Source organism: Diabrotica virgifera, chromosome 1, assembly GCF_917563875.1.
Source record: "Diabrotica virgifera virgifera chromosome 1, PGI_DIABVI_V3a".
NCBI classification, from domain to species: domain Eukaryota; kingdom Metazoa; phylum Arthropoda; class Insecta; order Coleoptera; family Chrysomelidae; genus Diabrotica; species Diabrotica virgifera.
In genome coordinates, this window is record NC_065443.1 from 199,376,601 (window position 1) to 199,401,813 (window position 25,213).

The 25,213-nt window shown below is 32.0% G+C and overlaps 2 protein-coding genes across 2 annotated transcripts; one reads left to right on the plus strand and one right to left on the minus strand.

Moving 5' to 3' along the window:
* The first annotated feature begins 702 nt into the window (after nt 1-702).
* On the plus strand, nt 703-15,162 carry LOC126879010 (uncharacterized). The gene is made up of 2 exons (XM_050641887.1): nt 703-821; nt 14,782-15,162. The coding sequence occupies exons 1-2, from the start codon at nt 771-773 to the stop codon at nt 15,112-15,114; spliced, it is 384 nt and encodes a 127-aa protein (XP_050497844.1). The 5' UTR covers nt 703-770; the 3' UTR covers nt 15,115-15,162.
* Nucleotides 1,372-2,153, minus strand: LOC126879011 (uncharacterized). The gene is made up of 3 exons (XM_050641888.1): nt 1,977-2,153; nt 1,849-1,917; nt 1,372-1,770 (listed from the first exon to the last, which is right to left on the minus strand). The coding sequence occupies exons 1-3, from the start codon at nt 2,082-2,084 to the stop codon at nt 1,645-1,647; spliced, it is 303 nt and encodes a 100-aa protein (XP_050497845.1). The 5' UTR covers nt 2,085-2,153; the 3' UTR covers nt 1,372-1,644.
* Nucleotides 15,163-25,213: the final 10,051 nt, after the last annotated feature.

The following is a 25,213-nucleotide window of genomic DNA, read 5'->3' on the forward strand; positions in this document are numbered from 1 at the left end:
CCACTGGTGGAATTGCCATTTTAGCATAATTTTTAGATTCTCCAATACTTTCTATGCAAATAATATGCTCTTTATTTGTATCGATAAAATCATTAGTTTTCGAGATATTTGAAGTTAAAAATGAAGGGGCATGATACATTAATCAAAATAACTGTAAAGTTTCATTTTCAATTTCAAATATCTCGAAAACTAATGACCTTAACGTTACGAATGAAGAGTATATTATTTACATAGAGAGTATTGGAAAATCAAAATGTTGTGCTAAATTAGCAAATTTCGCCAGTGGCGTAGAATTTGGGAAGGGTAAACCATGCACTGTCCGCTGTCGTACGCCTCTGGTAGTAGCCAGAAACGTTTGTTTATCATAATTTAGTAGGGTGTACGGCAACTACACTTTCTGCAAAGTATGACAAGGATATGTCAAATAGTTTTAAAGTACTGGGTAAAAATGGTTATTAAATTTTTAAATAGAACACCCTGTAACTCAGTAACGAGGCACATTTTATATAAGTGATTTGGGTTAAATCTTAATATTTTGAGGTCTAGAATCTACAACTCAGAGATTGGACTTTCTTAATGAATCACCCTGTATATGGAGTTATTGGGTAACCATAAGGTGTATATATTTTTGTCACTAGGTAATATTTGACCGTCGAAGCGGTAATTTTTGACCTTTTTAATCAGAAAGCAACGTTGTGTAAACAAATGGCATCTTAAAATAATTTCTTTGTGCTTCTCGATACTATTACAGTTTCGAGATTTGTCCAATCATGAAGGGAACAATTTTTTGTGTGGTCCTAATTGCTTGCGTTCTAACAACTGTGAGTATTAATTTTGCTTATAAGAGTTTTATGCTGTAGTTATATACTTATTTAAAAAATTATAAATTGATATAAAATATAAGAAAATTTAAATTTTAAATTTTAAATTATGTAATCTTAAATATAAGAAATACTATAAATAGTGTTTGGGTATTGAAGTCAAATTAGGGCTTAAAAAATACACTACTGTCTGCATATTCAAGCTTTCAGAAAAATTTATTTCATTTTTTAAGAAATTCTGCAATGTAATAAGAGAAAACAGAATCAAAATGTGCATGAATGTTATAATAACAAATAATGAGATTTACCTACCAAAATTTAGGTTATCAAGAACGTTGGATAATTTACATAAAATTAAAAATAATAATGGGCTGTATTTACATCTTAAATAGCACAAAAAAGAACAGTTCTTTAAAAAATAAGATTAAGAAATTAATTAGTTAATTTTAAAATAGAGCTAAATGACAACTATTTGATTGAGTTTTAAAAATTTGATAAATTCATGGCTGACAGAGACAAAATAAAGTAACTTTGGTTATAACGTATACATGTAGGTAGCGATGTGAAATTACGTGTAATTTCAGAAATTGTAAGTTACACGTGTAAAATTACCCAAAAATTACAAACCAGATGTAATTTATGTAACTTATGTAATTTATGTTCATTGTATTAAAAAATCAATTGTTTGCATTCATATTGAATATAATAAACACAAAGTAACTACATACTTATGAAATAAAGAAAAGTGGATAAGAAATACATACAAATAATAAAGAAATGAAAACATAGGTTCTTTAGTTTTGTTTTAAGCGGCTTTTATAAATCACAACTTCCTTTTTCGCAGACAACTGGAGACCTTCTTGTTATAAAACGTCGAAGTTTCAATTGTTTGCTCTTCCAATGAGCCTTGTGTAATTTTTTTTATCTCCGGCAAATCCAGAACTGCATCCTGAAATTAAATAGGAAAGTGTAAACATAGAGAGTAAAAATAATGGGTTTATAATATAATATATACAGATCTAACTACCTTGTTTTCGGCATCTGAAGTATCCTTCTCGACTTCCGTTTTTTTTTGGGGTTGTTCTGTGCCTTTACCCTGAAATTGATAATTTTGGAATATAAACAATAAATATGTATGTGTTTACACTAATTTACCGATTTCATTAAGACGTTTTCTAAAATGTTCACTTTGCTTTGTCTCAAAATGCGTGCTGGTCTCTGTTCCCTAGTTTCCATTCTTTGATCAATTTCATCATCGGTCATTGCAAAGTCAGCAAAATTAAAATCATCGTCGGAATTTCCATTTCCTGTTGTATTTGAATGCCATGATGATATTGTCTGAAAACATAAGATTTATAATTTTTTATTCGAAAACGGTGGAATGCATTGGAAAATCGGAAAAGAAGCAAACTGCATATATCACATGCACATATCACATATCTAAAAAATGCCTAAATTTAAAATTACCTCGTCTAATTCTTCCTCTTCGGAAATATGGTTTTCAATTACTTCTATCTCCTTCTGTAAGTTTCTACCTTCTATCGAAACGTTGTTCTGTACAGTCTCTTCTATAGGATATTGACTTTGTATGTGATGTTGTCGTGAACGTTTCAGCAATTTTGAATTATATTGTATATAATTTAAATTTGCTGCCCTTTGAGTTGTTAGGCGATTTCTTCTCTTCGTATGAATGCTGCTCTGGGAGCTAAAGCTTCTCTCTGTTGCCGCAGAAGTGCACGGCATTGTCAATATCCTGACTGCAACTTTGGAGAGGCATGAATGTCCACAAAATCCTTTCCACCATGTAACCAAAGAGACATTATCGAGTATGTTCCATAAAAATGTTTCGCCAAAAAAGTCTGTTTTAGCTAAATAGTTTCCTAAATCCTCAGTAATCTTTGACACTCCTTCATCACCAATCTCTATCGTGGTCGTGGTTGACATAGTAGTAATGTATTTCATCGCTTCAATCCTTTCGGCTGATGATAAATTTGCACCAACAGACCGAGGGTTTAGTAAGTCTGCGGCAAAATGGATCGGTTGAAGGGCGTATTCCTTCCTTGATATAAATTTATCCATCGCTTCTGTTTTTTCGCAATCCGTTAGTTTCACGCATTCTAAATGAGTAGATATGTTACTACCGATTTTCGCGAAAGTTTCACAAACCAAATGAATTGACGAAGAATCTCCTTCAAGACGTGTTATTGCTTCAGTAATTGGCTTAAGCAATTCAACAAGAGCGCTAGAATTTATCCAGAATCCTTCATCAAGTAAATTTGCTTTTGCGCTGCGTATTCTATCTTGAATTGTTTTATCTGGAGATATTGCTAGACGTTGTAGGACGGACTTGCATTTAGTCAGATCTTGAAGACATTTTACATGTGAACCCCATCTTGTTTTTACAGGTAGGCTAAGAGACACTCCACACTTCATCTCATTTCTTATTTCTGTGAATTGAGCTCTCAGTACTTGACACTGGTTAATAGTTTTAACGATATGTATAATATGTGACAAATGTGTCTCTATTGAAGATAATTTCAAAATATCGCTGCACAATAAATGTAATGTGTGCGCTAAACAGCCGTATGATACAAGATGGGGATACATCTCTTCACATTGTCTCACAGCCTTCCTCATATTCTTTGCGTTATCAGTCACAATAGCGAAAAATTTTTTAGGTCCATACTCCTCCAGAACTTCAACCATTAATTTTGTTATATATTCTGCGGTATGCTTCTCTGCTTTTGTTAGTACTGATTTGACAAATAACGGTTCGGGTGTTGTAACAATGAAATTAATTACACTTTCATTTCGCAAGTTGGACCAACCATCGCATTGCAATGATAAATTGTCAGCTTGCTTAATTTTATCATTAACTTGAACTTCAACTCGCTCGTACTCTTCGGTCAGGAGACGATTTGATAACATATATCTCGATGGTAAGGTGTATGAAGGTCTAATTTTTTTAAAAAACAATTTCCAATCTTCATTCTCGGTAATTGAATGTGGTGCTGAACTGGTGTAAATAGCTCTAGCAAGCAAAATATTCAATTCGTTATTTTGTTCGTGTGTCATTCGATCACAAAATGATTGTATTCTGTTGATTTTTGTGCAAACAGGTGTTTCCACATGAATGTTATCAGAAGCAGATGTTGATGCTGTGGAAACCGTTGATGATGTACAAGCAGCATCAGTGTTATCGTTATCCAATTTTGCCGATGTGATCTTTTTCATGGATGTTTCAAATGGAAATTTAGAGTGATTCCCCTTTGACTTTGGAGTTAAAATATTGAATTTAAGTTTTATCATATGCGGCACATAAGTGCATTGTTGAAGATGAGATTTCATTCTTGTAGCATTTTTTGCATGTACACTCTTGCAAAATTTACACCTCACATTTATGGTCTTTTGATTAGAAGAACCCGCAGGTAACACTTCAAAATAAAGCCAGATATCTGTCTTACGTTTCACCATGTTTTATGACCTAAAAAAAATATTCAGGTAGACTTAAACATTAAGAAGGGAAAAAACATTATTTTTCAAAGTATTTGATGGGCACGAGGGCATAAAAAATTGTTAGGCATCCTTAAATAGAAGAAAGATTAAAATTGAATCTGTGTAACAATTTAATGAAATTCGAATAAGCAGAATACTGGATCGGACAACTACATTATTTTGCCCTCAACGTTATCAAAATTTTTTATTTAGTAAGTTATGTCAGTGTAATTCAATTACACATGCTACATGCACAAGTACCCCGTTGCTCCTATCATTCTTATAGTTATTGTACAGTAAACTAATCTAAAAAATCGAATAAAACTTGGTAAACCGAATTCAGAATTAAGTACTGTAGCCACATATAAAATGACGCGCGTTAGATTTAACGTACAGTCGATATGCGATAGGCCCGCCCCTGTGTTTCCCAATCTAAGGTTGCTATGGACATCACCGGCACGTGTTTTGCTGTTTGTAGAAATAATATATTTCTTACCTTATAGTTTCTGTGCTTCCTTATAAATAAATGTAAAGTAACCAACGCTGCGTGAATGAATAGAGAAAGAACAGTCGAAAACTAACTTATACATACACATTACACATACAATAACAGAAATGTAAACATAACCTGCCTGACTCAGACTAAGGAACGACTAACGAGCGACGAGCGTAATAGCACCCACTGGTTCGCGCGCGCCGGCACCGGCGCACCGCACTTACGACAATTGCGCGCGCATAAGTTGCCATAATATATGTAATTTTACCAGTAATTACATAAATTACGGTAATTTATGTAAATTTATCATAAGTTACGTTAAATTTCATAAATTACGTAAATTCCAAAAATTACATAAATTACATTAAGTTACGGGTATCATGTAATATTACCGTAAGTTACGTGTAATTTATGTAACGTAAGTTATGTAATTTTACAACTCACATCACTACATGTAGGTATCTATAAGATATTGAGAAAATATAACAAAAAAATTAAAAAGTTTTTATCTTCAAAAACAATAGTCAATTTGAAATATTAGTGATATTTTATTCTGTTCAAAATTGAATGCCAAAAAAAGTGTGAAAGATTGGAAAAATATTATAAACTTATAAACTAATATGTTTCAAAACAAAGAATGTAATTATAGATTTTACTACGATTATCAATTTAAGATTTTTTATTCATTGTGTTAGAATCTTTACTAATATAAACCATCTCAAGAAAAGTACGTTTACTTTTAATTTTTTTCTGTGATAGCAAAGATAACAACAAATAAGGAAGTTTTTTTTCTTCAAAAAGCAAAATAGTTAATTTGAAATATTAGTGATATTTAATTCTGTTCAAAACTGAATGCCCAAAAAGTGTGAAAATTGGAAAAACCTTATAAAGTGATAAATGGTTATTTTTTGAAACAATGGATGTAATTATAGATTTTACTACGATTATTAATTTCAGATTTTTTATTCATGGTATTAGAATTTTTACTAATATAAACCATCTCAAGAAAAGTACGTTTATGTTTATTTTTTTCTGTGTTTAATATTTTTGGATCATGAAAATTTATAACGTGGTTTGCGAATTCGACAATTTCTACTAGTTTCGCCAATATAAACTAAATCGAATCGCAGTTCGTACAAGATATGGAATATATTTATAACATTGCATTTGTCGAGATTGTTAAATTTTTGTTTAGTTTTTATGTAATGAATACAGAGTTTTTATATTTTTAGTTGCTATTTTAACTCCTTCAAATTCATTGAGATAATAGGTATTTGGCAGGTTGTATTTCTGAAATTTTGGAAATTTCGGTTTGTGTGTTTTAAAACATACATAATCATAAACATAATCATTATTCAATATTTTTGAATAGATAATACCACCCATTCCTTTACCCGTGAGTAATAGTTCATTACTTACGGGTCATTACTCACAGGCTGAAGATAGATTCAAATGGTGCATGCCACTTTTAATAATACATAGTCGTACATAGACTGCAAATAAAATTACTTAAAATTGTTCATTTAATACAATAATTATTGTCATTTATATCAATAATTAACTTCGAAAAATTTTTAAAGGATTTTTAACTGTAACAATGGGTCAGTACTTATTTTTTACTTTTATACCTTATTTACTATGAATTTTGACGTGTATCATTTTCAATGACAATGACATTAGTGCATTTGCTTTATTTATTGAAATTTATAACTTATGTTGTGTTTATTTTATACAGTTATATTGTGTTAATAGTACATTGTACGGCTATTATGTGTATGTAAAACCGCCAATGGCCGACTTTTCTCACTGCAATGACCTACTTTTCTCACTGCGTGAGAAATGTTTCGTTTTGAATGTATGTAAATAGTGAGAGAAGTGGCACGTTTATAACACAGCGGTTCGCAATCTGTGGTACATGTACCACTGGTAGTGCATATCATTATTTGCGGTAGTATACAAAACACAAAAATACAGCTAAAATAGAGCATATTAATTTTGTAGTTAATTAGATTACCTAACTTGATAAGAAGTATTTCAGTTAGATAATTAATTCTTAAAATAATGTTGTGGTACATGACTCAAAAGGGTTGAGAATCACTGTTATAACATGTATAGTTATATTATTATACCGGGTGTCCACTTATATTTTCCCCCATTTTAACTGCCTATAACTTCTAAACGGCTCAAGATAGAAATATGCGGTATTCCCTGAAATATTTTATTTTAGTAAAAGTTTTGTCTGAATGGATTGAATTTTTTATATCGTTTTCAAATACGAAAACAAAAATGGCGGATTTTTGAAAAAAACGTTGTTGACTTTTTTTTAATAGAACACCCACTATATTTTTTTGCAAATTGAAAGAAAGGTCATTTATCTATCCAGCGATATAAAAATTTTCAAAATCGGTTGACAAATCACTGAGTAATTAATTTTTGAAATGAGGGGTGCAACATGGATATCACATACCAAAATAACATAACTAAGCAAATTGTTATTATGTTATGTGATTTCCACATTGCATCTCTCATTTTAAAAATTAATTGCTCAGTCATTCGACAACCGATTTTAAAAATTCTTATATCGCTGGATAGGTAAATGACTGTTTTTTCAAGTTTTTAGGTAAATGATCATTTTTTATCTCGTTTTAAATAAAAAATGGCGGATTTTTGAAAAAAAGCGTTGTAGACTTTTTTTTAAACACCCAGTATATTTTTTTGTATTTTGAAAAAATGGTCAGTTATCTATCCAAAGATATATTTTTTTTTAATATCGGTTGTCAAATGAGTGAGCAATTAATCTTTAAAGTGAGAGATGCAATGTGGAAATCACATAACATAATTAAATATCAATTTGCTTAGTATGTTATTTAGGTATGTGATATCCTCGTTGCACCTCTCATTTTAAAAATTAATTACTCAGTGATTTGACAACCGATTTTGAAAAACTTTATATAGCTGGATAGGTGAATGACCTTTCTTTTAATTTACAAAAAAAATATACTGGGTGTTCCATTAAAAAAAGTCAACAACGTTTTTTCAAAAATCCGCCATTTTTGTTTTCGTATTTGAAAGCGATATAAAAAATTCAATCCATTCAGACAAAACTTTTACTCAAATAAAATATTTCAGCGAAAAACGCATATTTCTATCTTGAGCCGTTTAGAAGTTATAGGCAGTTAAAATGGGGGAAAATATAAGTGGACACCCGGTATTATATACAGTTAAATATAAATGTGCACTATAACTTTATAAAATACATCAACCAATAATAGCCATTTCCTATTTATAAAATTGACAGTAGGTACAAATTTGTTATTATAATTTTTCGAAAACGAATATAACTTGAATTGACTATTTTTTGTTGTATTTTTTACAATTATAAATACACAATAAAGCATTTGTTAATAGGCAAGCAATAATTATTCAACCCGGTACTACTGGTAAGCAAAATTTATTTTTGTAAATTGTAATTTTGTTCTCGGGTAGTTGATAATTATATTTTTTTACTAATTAAAATAAACAAGGTCGTAGAAAAAGTATAGTATTCCACTCCAATGTAATGAATATGACCCACTCTGATGAATTACGACACTAGCCTTTTAATTACCGTGAGTACTAGTCATCATTACTTGCTCGTTGAATACTATGCTATTATGAATAAATTCAACTAAACATTAAGTTTTTCTAAGCTTCTTTTCATTAATTTATTTAAAGCTGTCCATTGCCTGTCTGCTATTTTTGTGGATTATTTTATGTAGTTAGCGGTATTAATACTAAAAAGAAGTAAAATTTGAATTTTTGTGAAATCACTAAAAATAACTAAAGATAAAGTTTTAAAAATTGATCACCGTAACCTAGGAATTTTTTATACAGTGATGAGTGCGTTAATAACCGGCAAGATATAATATATGTGAAATAAACAGAGAAAAAAGTAATAGAGGTGGTAAGTGATCATAAAAAACCTATAAATTTGCATACATATCGGAGAAGTATGTCAACTAAATTTGTCACTATCGCTAGTTATCAAACTCCTCCGGTGTTTGACAAAGTTGGCGTCATTATATCTAAAAGTATAATGTAAATTTATAAGTTTCTATTGATAATAATACTCCACCTCGACTGGTTTCATCCCTTTTTATTCCACAACGTATTATGTTTTCCGTGTTTTGTATTGTTTTGCCGGTTATTACAGCACTCATCACTGTATAAAAACAATTTATTCTGTAAATCTAAGTAAAGGCTATAGCGGGATAAGATGGTCAAAAATGCCCCCGCACCGATCAGCCCCGCTAATGTTTTCGATAAAGGATATAAAATTATGCCCTCATGCAAATTTTTAGCTTCCCAGAGGTCCTAAAACGTCCTAAATCGAGAAAAGAAGAATTTTTAGATTTTATTTTTTTGTGAGCGCAGTTTTACTTTAAAAAATCTGAAAAAATTCAAGGGGTTGTATCTTTTGAATACAAAACAATCTAATTTTTCTCAGATTTTTGTAATGAAAAATGAGCCCAGGAAAAATTTTTGAAATTTTCAAAAAATTTTTAGGTTATGATAATATGATTTGGCCAACTTTTAATTAGTATTTTTTTGTGTACTTTTTGCCGTTCTTTTAAATGACAGAGGCAGATTTTTTAATATCTGAGCGGAAAGAACGAAAAAATCGAAAAAAACCGTTTTTGGCTGTCTCGAGATGCATCTCGGGACAGCCAATTTTATGATTTAGGATCCTGACTACAACAACTGAAAATAAACTAAAATTGTGATAGTCCTGTCGCCAGGGGGGGGTACAACGGCCTCGTTAATTCAGATGGACTTACCCAAATTTTTTTTATGTATTTTGACCCGTAGAACACGAATTTTTTGGGTAACAGTTGATCCGGATGTCGATAAGATTGTTATAGACCAAGAACTTGAGGAATCAAATAACAGCGATTTTTGGCAAAACAAAACAATATTTTGTATTTTTTGGGTCATTTTAAGCAAAAAATATTTCTACAAGTTTTTTAGTAGGATGCACAGTTTTCGAGATAAACGCGGTTGAACTTTCAAAAAATCGAAAAACTGCAATTTTTAAACCCGAATAACTTTTGATTAAAAAATAAAATAGCAATTCTGCTTAGCGCCTTTGAAAGTTCAAGTCAAATTATGTCGGTTTTGATTATTTGCATTGCTAAAAATTTATTGTGTTATTGCTAAACAAAGCTACAAACAACTAGTGCGTGAGTGATGTTTCTATGATTTCTCATTTAAAATCGAACGAGTAGGTAGAATAGGTACTAGTGCAATCAAGACTATTTCTACGTTACATGCGTTAAAACGCATGTAAAAGCACGGGAAACCCTACGTGTTTATAGCTTTGTTAAACAATAAAAAAATAAATTTTTACCAATGCAAATAATCAAAACCGATATAATTTGACTTAAACTTTCAAATGCGGTAAGCAGACTTGCTATTTTATTTTTTAATCAAAAGTTATTCGGGTTCAAAAATTGCAATTTTTCGATTTTTTTAAAGTTCAACCGCGTTTATCTCGAAAACTGTGCATCCTACGAAAAAACTTGTAGAAATATTTTTTACTTAAAATGGCCCAAAAAATACAAAATATTGTTTTGTTTTGCCAAAAATCGCTGTTATTTGATTCCTCAAGTTCTTGGTCTATAACAATCTTATCGACATCCGGATCAACTGTTACCCAAAAAATTCGTGTTCTACGGGTCAAAATACATAAAAAAAACTTGAGTAAGTCCATCTGAATTAACGAGGCCGTTGTACCCCCCCTGGCGACAGGACTATGAATTTTGTCATAAAATTTGGTATAGTCGAGGAAATGAAGCTGAAAAAATGGCAAAACCTCGCAATATTTTCGTCCAGCATTGGGATTCGGCTCATTACACCCTCTAGTTCATTTTGTATATTGAGCCGTTGTACGCTTTTGGTTTTGTAAGGGTGAAAACTACCCCTAGTTTTAAAAAATTATAAAATAAGATTTTAAACTTTAATACTGTCAACATTTGGTTCTTATTAGTTACATAATTAATGTTTTATGCTTTAAGATATACTATCATATAATATTTCAACCCTTAAAACCACCCTTGTTGGAGTTATATATATAAAAAATTTACTTATCCTAAAAGAACATTTTCGGCTTGCATCGATTTACATAAAAATTTGGGATTAGGATCATCTCACCCTGTACTTCATATTCTATATCATGCTTAAGGGCGTTGATTATTTTTAGGGGTGTAAACAACCCCTTATTTTCAAAAATTATATAAAAACATTATATACTTTAATATGGTTAAAATTTGGTTTTGATTTTTTAAATAATGACTGTTTTATACTTTAGGATATAATATGATAATACTTCAACCCTTAAAAACCACCCTTAATAACATTACAGTTTTATAAGTAGATATTTTAATAGGTCTATACAGAAAAAAAGTAGAATTAAAGAATTACAAAAACATTTATTTACACAAAAATACGAATTTACAAATATGTACAAATACAAATACAAATAGCTTCTTAGTCATCTTCCAGTATACGAACCGGTTCTGTGGTATTATACATACATTGAAAATTATCCATATGCGGACTATCCGAATTTTTCGAAGAAAAAAATTCGTTTTATAAACATAGCTTCTTCATTTTTGGCGGTGAAAAGATTTTTCAAAAATGAGTTTGTAGGATTTTTGAAGAGTTGTAAGAATGTGTAAACTAAATTTCGTGAGATCCCTTAGTTTTTAATTAGGGTGGGTTTAAAGGGCTCGAATAAGGGGGAGTTTGCTCGTAAATAGAGGTTTTAAACAGCTATATCTCGCTAACTCTTCACTGTGATGAAAATCTGTGCACAAACGAATTTTAGTTATTAAAAAAGCTACAATTTGTTAATCTATCATTTTTTTCCTATCTCCAGTATTTTCGGAGATATTTTGAAGTGAAAGTTGAAAAATGGGAAATTCCTAAAAATTAAGTTTTGTTTAAACTCCAATTTTTCTAAAATTAGTCCTTTTAAATAGGTACCTAGTTCCATACTTCAACGCAATCAATTTGAACTTTTTATGATAAAATTAGTGAATTAGTCAGTACTTTGATTGTATATTTTAAATCTATAAAAAAATACGACTATATTAATTGCAATAAATTAACAAATTGACAAGACACAGTGTGTCGAATTTAAGATGTAGACACCCCTATGTTTCGGCTATAAAAATATATACAGATTTGAAATTTTGCACAGTCATACAGGGTGATGGTTCACAATTTTTAAAATAGTCAATTGAACTTTAAATTTTAAACGCGACCTACTACAAGCAGGGTGAAGAAACGTGTTACAGAAATCGATAAAAGTTATTTGGAAAAGTTGTTCCAAATATTATTATAACCCCACATACCAAATATTATGACAAAATTCACAATTTTAGTTTTTTTCAGTTGTTGTAGTCAGGATCCTAAATCATAAAATTGGCTGTGCCGAGATGCATCTCGAGACAGCCCAAAACGGTTTTTTCGATTTTTTCGTTCTTTCCGCTCGCATATTAAAAATTATGCCTCTGCCATTTAAAAGAACGGCAAAAAGTACACAAAAAATACTATTTAAAAGTTGACCAAATCATATTATCATAACCTAAAATTTTTTTGAAAATTTCAAAAATTTTTCCTGGCTCATTTTTCATTACAAAAATCTGAAAAAAATTAGATTGTTTTGTATTCAAAATATACATCCTCTTGAATTTTTTCAGATCTTTTAAATTAAAACTGCGCCCACAAAAAAATAAAACCTAAAAATTCTTTTTTTTTTCTCGATTTAAGACGTTTTAGGACCTCTGGGAAGATAAAAATTTGCATGAGTGCATACTTTTATATCCTTTATCGAAAACATAAGTAGCGGGGCTGATCGGTGCGGGGGCATTTTTGACCATCTTATCCCGCTATAGCCTTTACTGAAATTTTGCTTAGACGAGGCGTACGAACGAACCTTTCTAAACAGTTTTACATACATTTTTTTGAAAATTTATAGTACCTAGTTAAGTATCATTTCTCACTTTGATAGTCGCAATGCATACTTTTTACGTTTTATTATAATAAATTAATAAAATAATGCTTTTTTTTAAATATTATTAGTATTATTAGCTAATCAATAAAATAAACTTAACTGAAAAGTGTCACAACTAAATATATTAACGGAAGGTTAAATAATTTTAAAATGACATAACATTCAAAAATACATATGTTCCTAATGCCTCAGCAAAGAGACAATAGCGTAATATCCATTTAAACTCAACATATTATATCAGCATAATAAAAAAGATTTCAGCTATTCTTACTTTGCAATGTACATTCTTTCACGGGTTTTGCTGTAAATTTTAAAGAACCGCTTAGATTGACATGAAATCTGGCATACGCATAGCTAATATGTCAAAGGAAAAAGTGATATTGTGTCGATATGTCCTATTGCCCTGGGGGTGACTTTCATCCCTTCACAGGGGTGAAAAAATATACGTCCAAAATAAGTCCGGAATTCGATAAACTGACTAATTATAAGCAACTTTTGATCTATAGAGTTTTTTCGCCATTTCAATACTTTCCGAGTTATTTGCGAGTGAATATGTTCATTTTTAAACAAAACAAACACGTTTTTAGACATTCTTTCGCAAATAATTCAAAAACTAGGTTAATATTCGCCAAATTCCAAATAGAATATTTCAACGTGAAATAATAAAAAAAATTAAGCACTTTTTGGAGAAAACTCGTTGCAACTTCTTTAAAGAGTTTAGAAAGGTTTATTTCTGTTTTTATAAAAAAGATTCTAGCCTAATAGAAAATTTAAGCAAGTTACGCTCAATATACAGTTGGGCACTTTTGTTTTGACAAAAAAAAAGGGAAAATCACCCCCTAATTAGCAACTTAAATGAAATTAATCGATAGAGCTTCACAAGTTGCTTTATTTATATTTTGTTGATATAATCTGTAGGTTTCATCCATTCAACGTGCTTATTTAAAAAAAAAATTGCTTTTTTTTAATAACTTAAAAATTATTACAGGTACCGGAATACCATGTATTTTTTGTTTTTCTGTAAGACAAAGATTGGTTAAGATTTAGTGTTTCTAAATTTGCATACACTCGTGATTAGTGACTCGTTGAATCCCTCTTAACTACAGCCCTTTCAAAAATAAGAACTTTAAACCGATGAAACTTACAGATCGTATACACAATAAATACACTAGTAAGGCAAGTTGTGAAATGGTAACGAATAAGTTCATTTGAGATGCTGATTAGGGGGTAATTTTCCCGATTTTTTTACCAACAAAAAAGGGACCAACTTTCTTTTGAGCGCCACTTGTTTACTTTTGATGCTAGAAATTTTTTTATAAAACAAAAATAAAGATTTTTTTAAACAATTTTAAAAAAGTTGTAATGCATGTTCCTCAAAAAGTGCTTCATTTTTGGTTATTTCATGTTCAAATATTCGATTTGGAATTTGACGAATATGAAACTATTTTTCATTAGCTATAAGTCTGCTTCTACTACGTCTAAAGATCTAATGCAGACAACATTTTTTACACTTTTTTACAGGCTATATTTTTGCTAAGAACATTTTTTTCGACAAAATATTTACTTTTTGAGTTATTTGCGAAAAACCGTCTAAAAACGTGATTATTTTTTACCTCTATAGAACGTCTATAGAACAAAAGTTGCTTAAGATTAGTCAGTCGAATCCCGGACTTAGTTTGGACGGATATTTTTTCACCCCCGAAAAGGGGTGAAACTCCCAGGACAAAAGCTATTATCGGCAAAATATCACTATTTTTCTTTGACATGTTAGCTGCATGTATGCCAAATTTCATGTCAATCCAAGCGGTTTTTTAAAATTTAGATGTTTTGCAATATTTTACCGTTAAAGACTGTACTATGAATTTTCAGTTTTCAGTTATATTAAATCAGTATTTATTTAATATTGTTTGTAGGCTGCTGATAAATATAGTCACTTAGGTGAAGCCGTGAAAGAATGTGGTGCTGAACATGGCGGGCCAAACGAAATCAAGGGACCGATGGATCTACAAAAACATGGAGCGACAGCCTTCTGTATATTGAATAAGGGTGAAATAATAACCGAAAACGGAGATATCATTGAAAATACTGTAAGAGAAATATATCGAAATATTTATGCCACTGAAACAGAAGTAGATGCAGTAATTCACAAATGTGGAACTAAAAATGGAAAAACTCGCGAAGAGGTTGCTTTTAATTTGTTTGCTTGTTTCGAGCATCTTCCTCCAGAAACAAAAAAAAAAACGTGAGAAAGTTGTAAAAGTTTTGTTATAAATAAAATTATATTTTGATTTTAAGATGTTACTTTTTACATTTACCAACATAAACAATTCATCGATATTATTCTCTCCTCTATCTCTCTCTTTCTCTCTTCCTCTATCTCTCTCTCTTTCTCTCTCTTTCTTTCTATCTCTCTCACACACACTTTGTCGAGTCAGGACGAAAGATGTATCAAGTTATTTTCAAGCTGTATTCATTGTTATGTTAATCGTCAATATGTAATAAGATATCTGCGGAATGACACAACGTGGAGAAATAAAAAAAAAATGAAAGGCATAAGTTGAAAAAGAGTTATCAGTTATATAGCGGATTTTATTCTAAACGCATATTGCTTGCATATTTCGCATATTGGAGAACTTTTCCAAATTTTGCATATTTTAAAGAAACAGGCATGTTATGTGTCTATTTAAAAACATTTTTGTCCAAACACAAACATTGTAGAATTTTTTAATTGAACACAAAATGTTCCCTGCACATGTTGTCGTACCTTTCAGAAAACGGTTTTTGTTTTTTGTATAGAAAACACCAAATCCTTACCTACACTGTGCGTATAGTACAGGTAAACAGAGTTAACAAAAACCCTCAAGGTCACTTTCACCGCATAAATTAACGTCTGTCATCTCTCCTCGCGGTTGCAGACAAAATTGGTTTTACTATACGCCGTCACAAAATGATTGTAGGATGTTAGAATGATGTTAAGGATGGTTTTCCGGGAAATCCAGATTTTATTTAATGTTATTACACTTAGTAGGTCCAATTTTGGCGATTTCAGTTAGTTTAGTAGTGTTAGTATAGGGCTTTTCATCGATTGTCATTTGTTTCGAGCTTGTGTCATATATTGTATAATCTGTGTACAATATTAATATACACGGATTATACGACATATGACAGAAGCTCGAAACAAATGACTGTGAATGAAAAGCTCTATTCATTAGCGATTAGTATAAACTTTAATAAATATTTATAGATCATATTTAACTGGAAACAATACTATGGCTCACACACAGCCTAGGTTGCGATGTTTTGCATGCGATAGACAATTTAATCCTCGACAATTAGCTCACATAAACGGAGATGAAAATAATATTAAACTTGAAATAGCTGTCGCAAGACGTGAATCACTGAATCTTCCACCGTTGGAATTGAATGAAGCTTCAAAATTGTGCATTAACTGTAATAATTCCATTAGAAATGAAATAGCATTACTGAAAGAGGATCCAACTTGCCTTAAACGGAATGTGTTAACACAAACAGCTAATTCTATATGTTTATTTTGTAATGCTACTAATGCTATTCAGCGAATGTCAATGTCTTGTAGGGTGAACATTTTTATAAAAAGAAATATGTTCGTACCTTACGACGTCAGAGTCTGTGTAGGACATTTAAATGAAAAGGGCCTAGTTCCTGGTATTTTGTTACCTGGTCTAGCTTTCACTAAACGACCACATAAAATCAAAGATCCAGAATTAGCATTGTTTTTAGGCGAACATAGAATCTGCGCTGCTAAAGAAATAAAAGGTCTAAATATTGATAATTTAGATAATGGATTATCTAAGGAGAGCGTGTGGTATATCTAAAAAAGATCACATCAGGAATGAAGATATTAGAAGGAGGACACATACTGTATATTCCAGTGTAGATAAAATTGAAACTAGACAACTAGTGTGGTATGGTCACGTGAAACGAATGAATGAAGATAGATGGCCAAAGAAAGCTTTAAATTACATACCACACCAAAGAAGAAGAAGGGGAAGACCTTCAGTTGCCTGGGAAGAAAATGTACGGCACATCATGAAAGATAGAGCCATCAAAGAAGACGAATGGATGGACAGAAAACGATGGCGGTCGAAATGCGAGAAGCGGCAGAGGCTGTAGGAACCTCGCTGATAGAGAGAGATAATGGAGGTTTTCAATGTTTGGCTCCAGTAACTAAAGAACAATTCGAGGAACTATTTACTTATTGTGATCCTGTTTTCGAAAACGGTAAAGACAGTTAATAAAAGAGATTTACTGATGTTTCTATGTAAGTTGAGACAAGGTTTGAGTGACAGTTTTCTCAGGGTTTTGTGTTGTTATAATACTAGACAATATGTTAGTATAAGATCACTTATTCAAAGTTTTGTTGTGCAAAATATTGGGCCTTAAGCAATACCAAGGAATCAATTAATTACTCTAATACTAAGGCTTACTCTAATAATGTGTACAATCCGAATTCGAATGAACCAAAAGTGATTGCATTATCAGATACATCATATGCCTACTTACATAAAAGCAACTGTTTTCAAGTACTTAGACAGTCTTATTCAATGCACAAAAGTAGACATGTTTTAAAACCAACATTAGTTGTAGCACCTGACTGCTATATTTTATCGATTTTTGGACCATACTTTTCTGATCGTACAATAATGATGCCAACATTCTTCAACATGCATTTAACAGAGATAGAAATTATTTAAAAGATTGGTTTCAAAATGGGGACATACTCCTGGTAGACAGAGCATATCGAGATTGTATACCATTTTTACAATTACTAGGTATCGAACATAAGATGCCAGCCCTTTTGCCACGTGGACAAAAGCAACTTTCAATTGAAGATGCTAATAACTCACGCATTATTACGAAAAATCGAGGGATTGTAGAATGAAGAAATGGTCATTTACGGTCTATCTTTAAATTCTTTGCCAATTCTATAAACATGCACCATGCAAAAAAACTAAATGATTTTTACCGTATTGCTGGTGCGCTATTAAATAAGTATCACCCACCGATCCACATGCAAGGTGGCTACAGTTGAAGCAGCTGAACAGTTATTACTAATTCCTAATGTTGTACAAGCTAGAGTTGAGACTGATAATCTGATTAGAAGAAATGGTCAATGGAGAAGGCTTCATAATCATGATATTGCTAACTTTCCTGTTTTCGACTTAGACTACCTAAAAGACATTACGATTGGGATATATCAAATTAAACTGGCACCATCTTACATACAAGATAAAATAATAAGTGAAAATGACGAAGAGTTTCAGATTGATGAGAATATGGATGAACCGGGATTCATAAGAGTTCGAATATTTTCTAGGTTTCGGCAAGCTACAAAACACCAAGTATTCATTTCCTATAGGATTGATGAAGATAATGGTGAAGATAAGCCTGCAGAAGAACCGATTAACGGGTACTACTGTACCTGTCATTCTGGTGCGAGAACTGTAGGTACTTGTGGTCATATCACCAGTGTGTTATGGTTTTTAGGCTTTGCAAGACATCAACCCAATGTTAAGTATCCTGACAGGTCGTTAGTTAACACGACGTATGATGTATCTAACCGAAATCAGCAAAATGTTAACGTACAAATAGTCGAAGATGATTTAAACCCGATTTTTCCATAGACAATTGTAATTAATATTTAGATTTTACAGACTACCAGGTACTTTGTTTTTTAGTATTGAAATCAAGTCCATGTTTTCTACCAGTCTTATATCTGATATGCGGGACAAGTTTCATGTCAACTAATTTATTTTTTTATGTTTCAACAATTTTTTCTTTAATTATTCTGGAACATGTTACGAGTGGAATTAGCCCTATCCCCCCTAGATCGGCCACTGTTCAGTACTTTTCTAAAGATAAGACAGAACTGCAGTTTTGCTGGTATTCCATAACTGTGAAGCATTCATGAAAACATGATAATGCTTATATCGATCTAGCAGCACATTTTATACCGCACTTCTTTAGTTTTTTGAGGACTTTTCGGATGTTTTCTGAAGACTAAAATACGATCCAACTATTTTTGACCACGAATTCATATACAACACGCAAGTATGTATAAAGAACATGAGTTTCTCTTGTTCCAATAATAAATATTTTCGTTCACTTGACCGTAAATTAGTGCACTTAACGTAAACCGAGCACTCGAATCCAATAACTTCTGAAGGCTATAACTCGAGAATAGTTGTTATTTAGACCCAGGTGCCATGGACTTTTTTAATCTACACATCAAGAAGTATCATTGACCAAACTTTCATCAAATTTGACCGGGACCACTTTTCCATAAGGAGTGTTGCGTGGTCCTTTGAAATAAGAAAGGCCCTATGCAACTATGCATAATCCTTCTAAAATGAACAGTTCCAAAGTTACGGAGGTAGTATAGTATAATTGAAGGGCTTGGGGGAAGAAGGTAACAAGCCACATAAATCTAAAAAATTAGAAAAAATCTAAAAGATACCTGCAAGTGTGCAACGAAACTGCTGATCAATTATTTTAGCTATTGATGGCGAAAGAGATGGCGCCTCTATACGCGAATTTCTTTCTTAACAATTGCCAAAATTCAGAACTTTTTGGTTAGAAAAGGAACATGTCAGGCGATTTTCAAGATGGATGTCTATAAATTACGCCGAGCTAAAAGAAAAGTTGATTTTGAGAGTAGTAGTGGAAGTGAATTCTCTGATTTTGATTCAGATGGCGATCTGAATGATAAAGATTACAGTGTTACTGAAAGTGACTGTTCAACAGAAGGAGTTACACATATATTGGTAAGTTTATTTCTATGCGGCTTATTCCCTTTTTTAGCAAAAGGTTTTGTTATTTTTAAGCTTAATATAAAATTTCATATTTTACTATCTATCGAAATACGTATTGTTGCCTTTACGTACAATACGTCTACATAACGCCGTAATGTTGTGTAACTACGATATGTACTGCGTTATATCTCCGGCTGCAGTATTTTTGTTCATATGCCTAGCAGAATTTCTACGAAAAATGTGTGTGGCTTATTACCTTATTGCAAAAAATTATACATCTTTTTTTTTTTCAGGACGAAAATGAGTCCAACGATCCCTCGGATCAGAAACAAGATATTTCTAGAGGTTATCTAAGTTTTCCAGACAATTCAACGCCCTCACGCTGGAGCAAAGTTCATTCTAAGAAAAGGGACCGGGAGAAAACAAGAAGAAATCTGGGCCATGGGTACAAAACATACCAAGGGACTGAAATGGAACCTAAAGCTATTGGAGAACCATGTAAATGCAAAAACAAATGTAGAACAAGCCTGATGGGGAAAGAAGAAGAAATGTTTCATGCATTTTGGAATCTGGGGACTCGACAGCAACAAAATAACTACTTATTTGGTAGAATAAAATGCATTCCCAAAAAAAGAAGTTACCCAAAAAAAATCAAACGCCAAACATCTTGTAGAAGTGTATCATTTAAATATTATATAAAGATTAATGCCACCGACAAAGAAGTATGCAAATCTGAATTTTTGGCAGTTCATGGTCTCCAGCAGTCAAAAAGCGGATATATAATATCTGTTGCCAAATAAAGGAAGGAAAGTCTACTCCAAAAACTGATAAGCGAGGAAAACATACGAACAGAAAAAACAAAATATCTGAAGAGAGAATTCTGTCCATCCATCGACATATTCAAGCAATACCCAAATATTCCAGCCATTACAGCAGGCAAGATAACCCCAACCGCACTTACATCAATCACGATTTGTCCATATCATCTTTATATACAGATTATTATATAGGGTAACGGGTACAGTGATTGGCCACTTAAGGGATTTCAAATTGAATTAAAATTGTAAATTGGTATATTTTAATGTGAAATATTTTGTAAGGGTTTTTTAATAACCATGAAACATCAAATTTTATAAAAAGTCAGGTTATTTTAGTAAAAATAATAATGTACATAAAAAATTAACACACATTTAAAAACATACAAAATTACACAGTTATTGGCCATGCAAACATAGTTATTGGCATATATTTTACAGTTATTGGCCACTCATAAAATTTATAATTTTCTTTTTTTGTTTTTGCAGTTAGGGCACACAAAACTATTTAGATTTTCAATTTCTTGTTGCTTTTTAACACAACTACCAATATGGGAGCCTCTGACACAAAATAAACATTTTAATCCAACTTTTGATTTAGAAATATTTTAGGAACAAGAATAGCACAATCCTGTATACAAGAGATTATTATTTACAGATATGTTGGTGTTGTCTGATTGTTTCACCAATATATCTGAGAGAATTTGTATTTTTTCATGTTCTGGATATCCCTCTGTTTCGAAAAACAACTTTCTTTTAGCCGACTCACCAGCACGTTTTTCTTTGCTGGTTTCCAAATTTGTACATTTGCTTTGGGAAGTATTCCTCAATTTGATGAATTCTTATTGTTGGAGACATCAAAAGATACGTTATCAATTGAGGGCAGAATAGCGTTTTCCTCTACAGAATCAGGAAATTGGTTCCGTGGCAGTTCGTGGTTTTCTTTGGCGTTAATCATTTCTGGTATATGTACTCTAACTCCACCTCTCAAAGTAGTGCTTTTAATTGTATGATCAAGAAGTGTGTCTGATTTAAAAGTATTTGTATCTACAATATCACCTGTATTTAGTGTAACATTTTCTTTATTCTTCAAAATATTTTGACATTTTTTGCTCTCGGAATTGGCTCTTGTGGCAATTTTTTTATTACTTTCTTCATGGTTTCTTTATTTTGTTTACCTTTATTGTTTGCTATTGCGTCAATTCGCTTTTGTTTTCGTGCTAATTTTATTTTTTCTTGTTCGTCTTTCTCTTTAATTTTACGCCTCTCTGCATTTTGACGATCTGAAGAAGTGAGCACGAAATGCAACCGTTCTGTTTGCTTTTTACCCTTTCTTTCTGGGGTTTTTGGCCAAAAAAGAATTTGTCAATTGAGGTGTCAATTTCTTTATATAATGAGTTGTCTTGATTTACTAAAGGCAGATTATCGGATGTCGATTGAATATCTAAAGTCATTGTATCTTCTGTGACAATAGTATCATTTTTTGGGTTTTCTCGTCTAAACTTTAATACTGCCCGGTTCCAATTTGCCTTTAATGGTTTAAATGCAGCAACATCTGCAGGCTGTATAATTCTGGTCGCATTGGGATATAATGCCGCTAAAATAATTTGTAACTTTGAGCATAATTCACTGGTTTGAATGGTTAAGTGAGCTTTATGTCCATCAACGAACAAAATGACTGGAAATTTAGTGTTTTTGCAACTAGGCACTTATATAACACGTTTCCTATGTATTCATAGAAGTTTTCATTCTTCATCCATCCCGTATCGCTACAGCCTATGCCCCATTCTCGAGGAACTGAATTTATAACATTGCTAGGAAGTCGTTTGTATGGGTAAATAATCATCGGTGCTGTTATTTCTTCAGATGCTGCAAACCTAAATATAACCGTCAAATTATCTTTGGAGTGATGTTCTATTTGATATACATTTTTGCTTCCCTTTACAGCCAACACTCGTTTATTTTTGGGACACAAGAGGAAGCAGGCTTCATCCCCATTAAAAACACGTGAAGGGTCTTGAAGAATATCAATGTAACGTTTAGGGTGTAAATATTTTTGAACACCGGTGAACCATTTTCTTATATCTTTTTCAGATACAACTGAACGTGCTGCTGTTACCGCTTCTGAAGTTCGCTCGCTTAAATCTGGATGTCTCTTTAAAAAGGATCTATACCAAACTCTTCCGGGCCGATTGTCAGTAAAAAAATAAGCACGTGGATTTGCATCAAGAAAACCTTTAACCGAGTCTTGTATATTTTCCACTTTTACTGGAAAACCTTTGCCTTGGCATGTTACGATCCAATTATTTAAACGATTCTCTTCCTCTAAAGAAAGAATAGGATTGGGACCAAGGTTAGTTTTTTCATTAAAATTTTCGCTTGCTCTAAACTGGAGTGTTGCTCTTGGCACATTAAATTGTTCAGCGGCTTTCCGTTGGCTCATGCCATTTTCTATGGTCTGAAAAGCAGACTGAAGATCTTGTTCTGTATATTTTTTATGATACGTTTTATCTTTCCGGATATTTGGCATTTTTTATTCTAAAAATAAAAATCATTTATTAGTATCTAATAATGTTATCTACAATACGGACGTTTCAAATTTGATTCAGATTGCCCGCATTGGCATTAATGTTATAACAACTAAAATAATTGTAATTTTATAAAAACGAATCCGGACAAAAAATATATTCTTATTACACATTACAGTTATTGGCCACCCTGTGGTTTAGTGATTGGCAGTCGGCCAACCACTAGCTATTGCCATAAAAAATAAGAAAAAATGCTTGAAATATGTTGTGTTGGGCCAAACTAAGCTAAAAGAGCCTAAATTATAATAAATATTTTAATTTAAAGTAGGTACAGTAATTGGCCGGTAGGCCAATCATTATAATGCGGACATATTTAAGATACAGTGCTTGGTCACTAAAATTTACCGCCAAAAATTATAACCTTACTATTATAACCACCGATAACGTAAGATATACCCCACTAAATCATCACAAAACATTAATATAAGCAGATACACAGTATTATTAGCCAAGATAACTCACCTCATGAATGGCCTTCCTTAACAAATTCTTTAAAAAACTCTTAAAACTGGATGCAGCTGTTAAGCTTCGAACAACACACGCTGTCACAACTAGACAATATTAACTGAGAGAGATAATGGCTAGACCAAATATATAGCAATGTTGCCGAATTGCAATGCAAATACATTTATTTCCTTATACTTTCTAAAAATCTTAATATTTAGGATTTTTGTGAAAGTGGCCAATCACTAGTGACCGGCCAACAACTGTACCCGTTACCCTGCCTTGGTGCAATGCCAAACATATTGTCCCAGTGAAAGAAAATTATTACAGAAGAGTTTTTTGCTCGCAATATAATATAGGATTTAAACTGCCACAAACGGATACATGCCAAACATGCGATTCATACAATGTCCCGCTCGAATCAAATAAAGAAAATGCTGAATAATGTCAACAAATTAAGTTAAAGTTAGAGTTGCATCAAAGAAGGGCTGAGGCGATGCAACAGGACTTGATAAAAGAGTCTGCACATGCCAAATTAACAGATGAAAAGGAAGTAATTTCATTTGATTTACAACAGTGCTGAATTTGACTGTGGGAAAAGCATTTTATTTGAGAAAGGCATGGATGTACAATTTGGGCATCCATAACTGCAACAGAGAGCAGGGGTACATGTTCACTTGGACCGAAAATGTGGCAAAGAGGGGTAGTGATGAAATTGCCAGTGCACTACTGAAATATATCGAAATGTTCCTAACAAATACTGATAATAAAGAGCTTATCATTTACACCGATAACTGTGGGGGTCAAAATAAAAACTGGGCTCTGATGTCAGTATATATGCAACTAGTCAGAGAAAAAGAGTTTTTGGCTATCGAACATCGTTTTTTGTAAGTGGGCATACGCGCTTACCCTCAGATCGTGATTTTGCCCTAATTGAGAAGAAAAAGAAATTTACGGCACAAATCTATCATCCCAATCAATGGTGCGACGTTATAAGAAAAGCCCAAAAAACCAATCCATTTGAAGTTATAAAGATGCAACAAAAAGATTTTATTTCCTTTGACGAGCTGCAAAGGCAAACTAACAAAAAACAGACGACAGAAGAAAAAGAACCTTTACGTTTTAGTCAAGTTAGATGTTTTAGATTTGAGGCGGATAAACCCAACACAATGTTTGTGAAACACTTTTTAAATGAAGAGTTTGAATCGGTCAATATTGGTAAGCGAGAAGTAAAAGATGGAAATCGAATAAATCTAAGAGATCTTCCTCCAAAATATACCACATCTGTACCTCTTAACGAAAATAAGCTAATCAATTTAAGGGAACTCATGCCTTATATTCCTTTAGTTTATCACGACTTTTACGTTGAGCTGGGCGTTCGACAACAGTCAACAGACCTCGCAGAAGATCCGGAAACGGAGAATTTTGACTTGGACGAGTAAAATAGAAATATAGTCTTAGATAAGAAAATCTTACAACAATGTTTTTGTAAAAAAGGAGTAAGCCACGTCGCTCAAGAAAAATATTTTTTCTCTTTTAGTTAAGAGTTCCGTTTGTTTTTTTTAGTTTGTAAATTGCTTATATTCAGAATAAAGTTTCATTTAAAAAAATATTGTTGTGTTATAATAAAAACTCTGATTTAAGGATTTGATTGAAAGTTTCAAACTAGGTTTTCTCCATTTTCTACTTTTGTGGCTTGTTACCTTT

What these genes read in the sequence shown, in the direction of transcription:
- LOC126879010 (XM_050641887.1), top strand. Translation starts at nt 771, where the DNA reads ATGAAGGGAACAATTTTTTGTGTGGTCCTAATTGCTTGCGTTCTAACA. An exon ending in TTGCTTGCGTTCTAACAACT is followed by an intron (nt 822 to 14,781) that starts GTGAGTATTAAT and finishes TATTGTTTGTAG; the next exon opens with GCTGCTGATAAATATAGTCA.
- LOC126879011 (XM_050641888.1), bottom strand. Translation starts at nt 2,084, where the DNA reads ATGACCGATGATGAAATTGATCAAAGAATGGAAACTAGGGAACAGAGA. An exon ending in AAAACGTCTTAATGAAATCG is followed by an intron (nt 1,918 to 1,976) that starts GTAAATTAGTGT and finishes TATCAATTTCAG; the next exon opens with GGTAAAGGCACAGAACAACC. An exon ending in CTTCAGATGCCGAAAACAAG is followed by an intron (nt 1,771 to 1,848) that starts GTAGTTAGATCT and finishes ATTTAATTTCAG; the next exon opens with GATGCAGTTCTGGATTTGCC.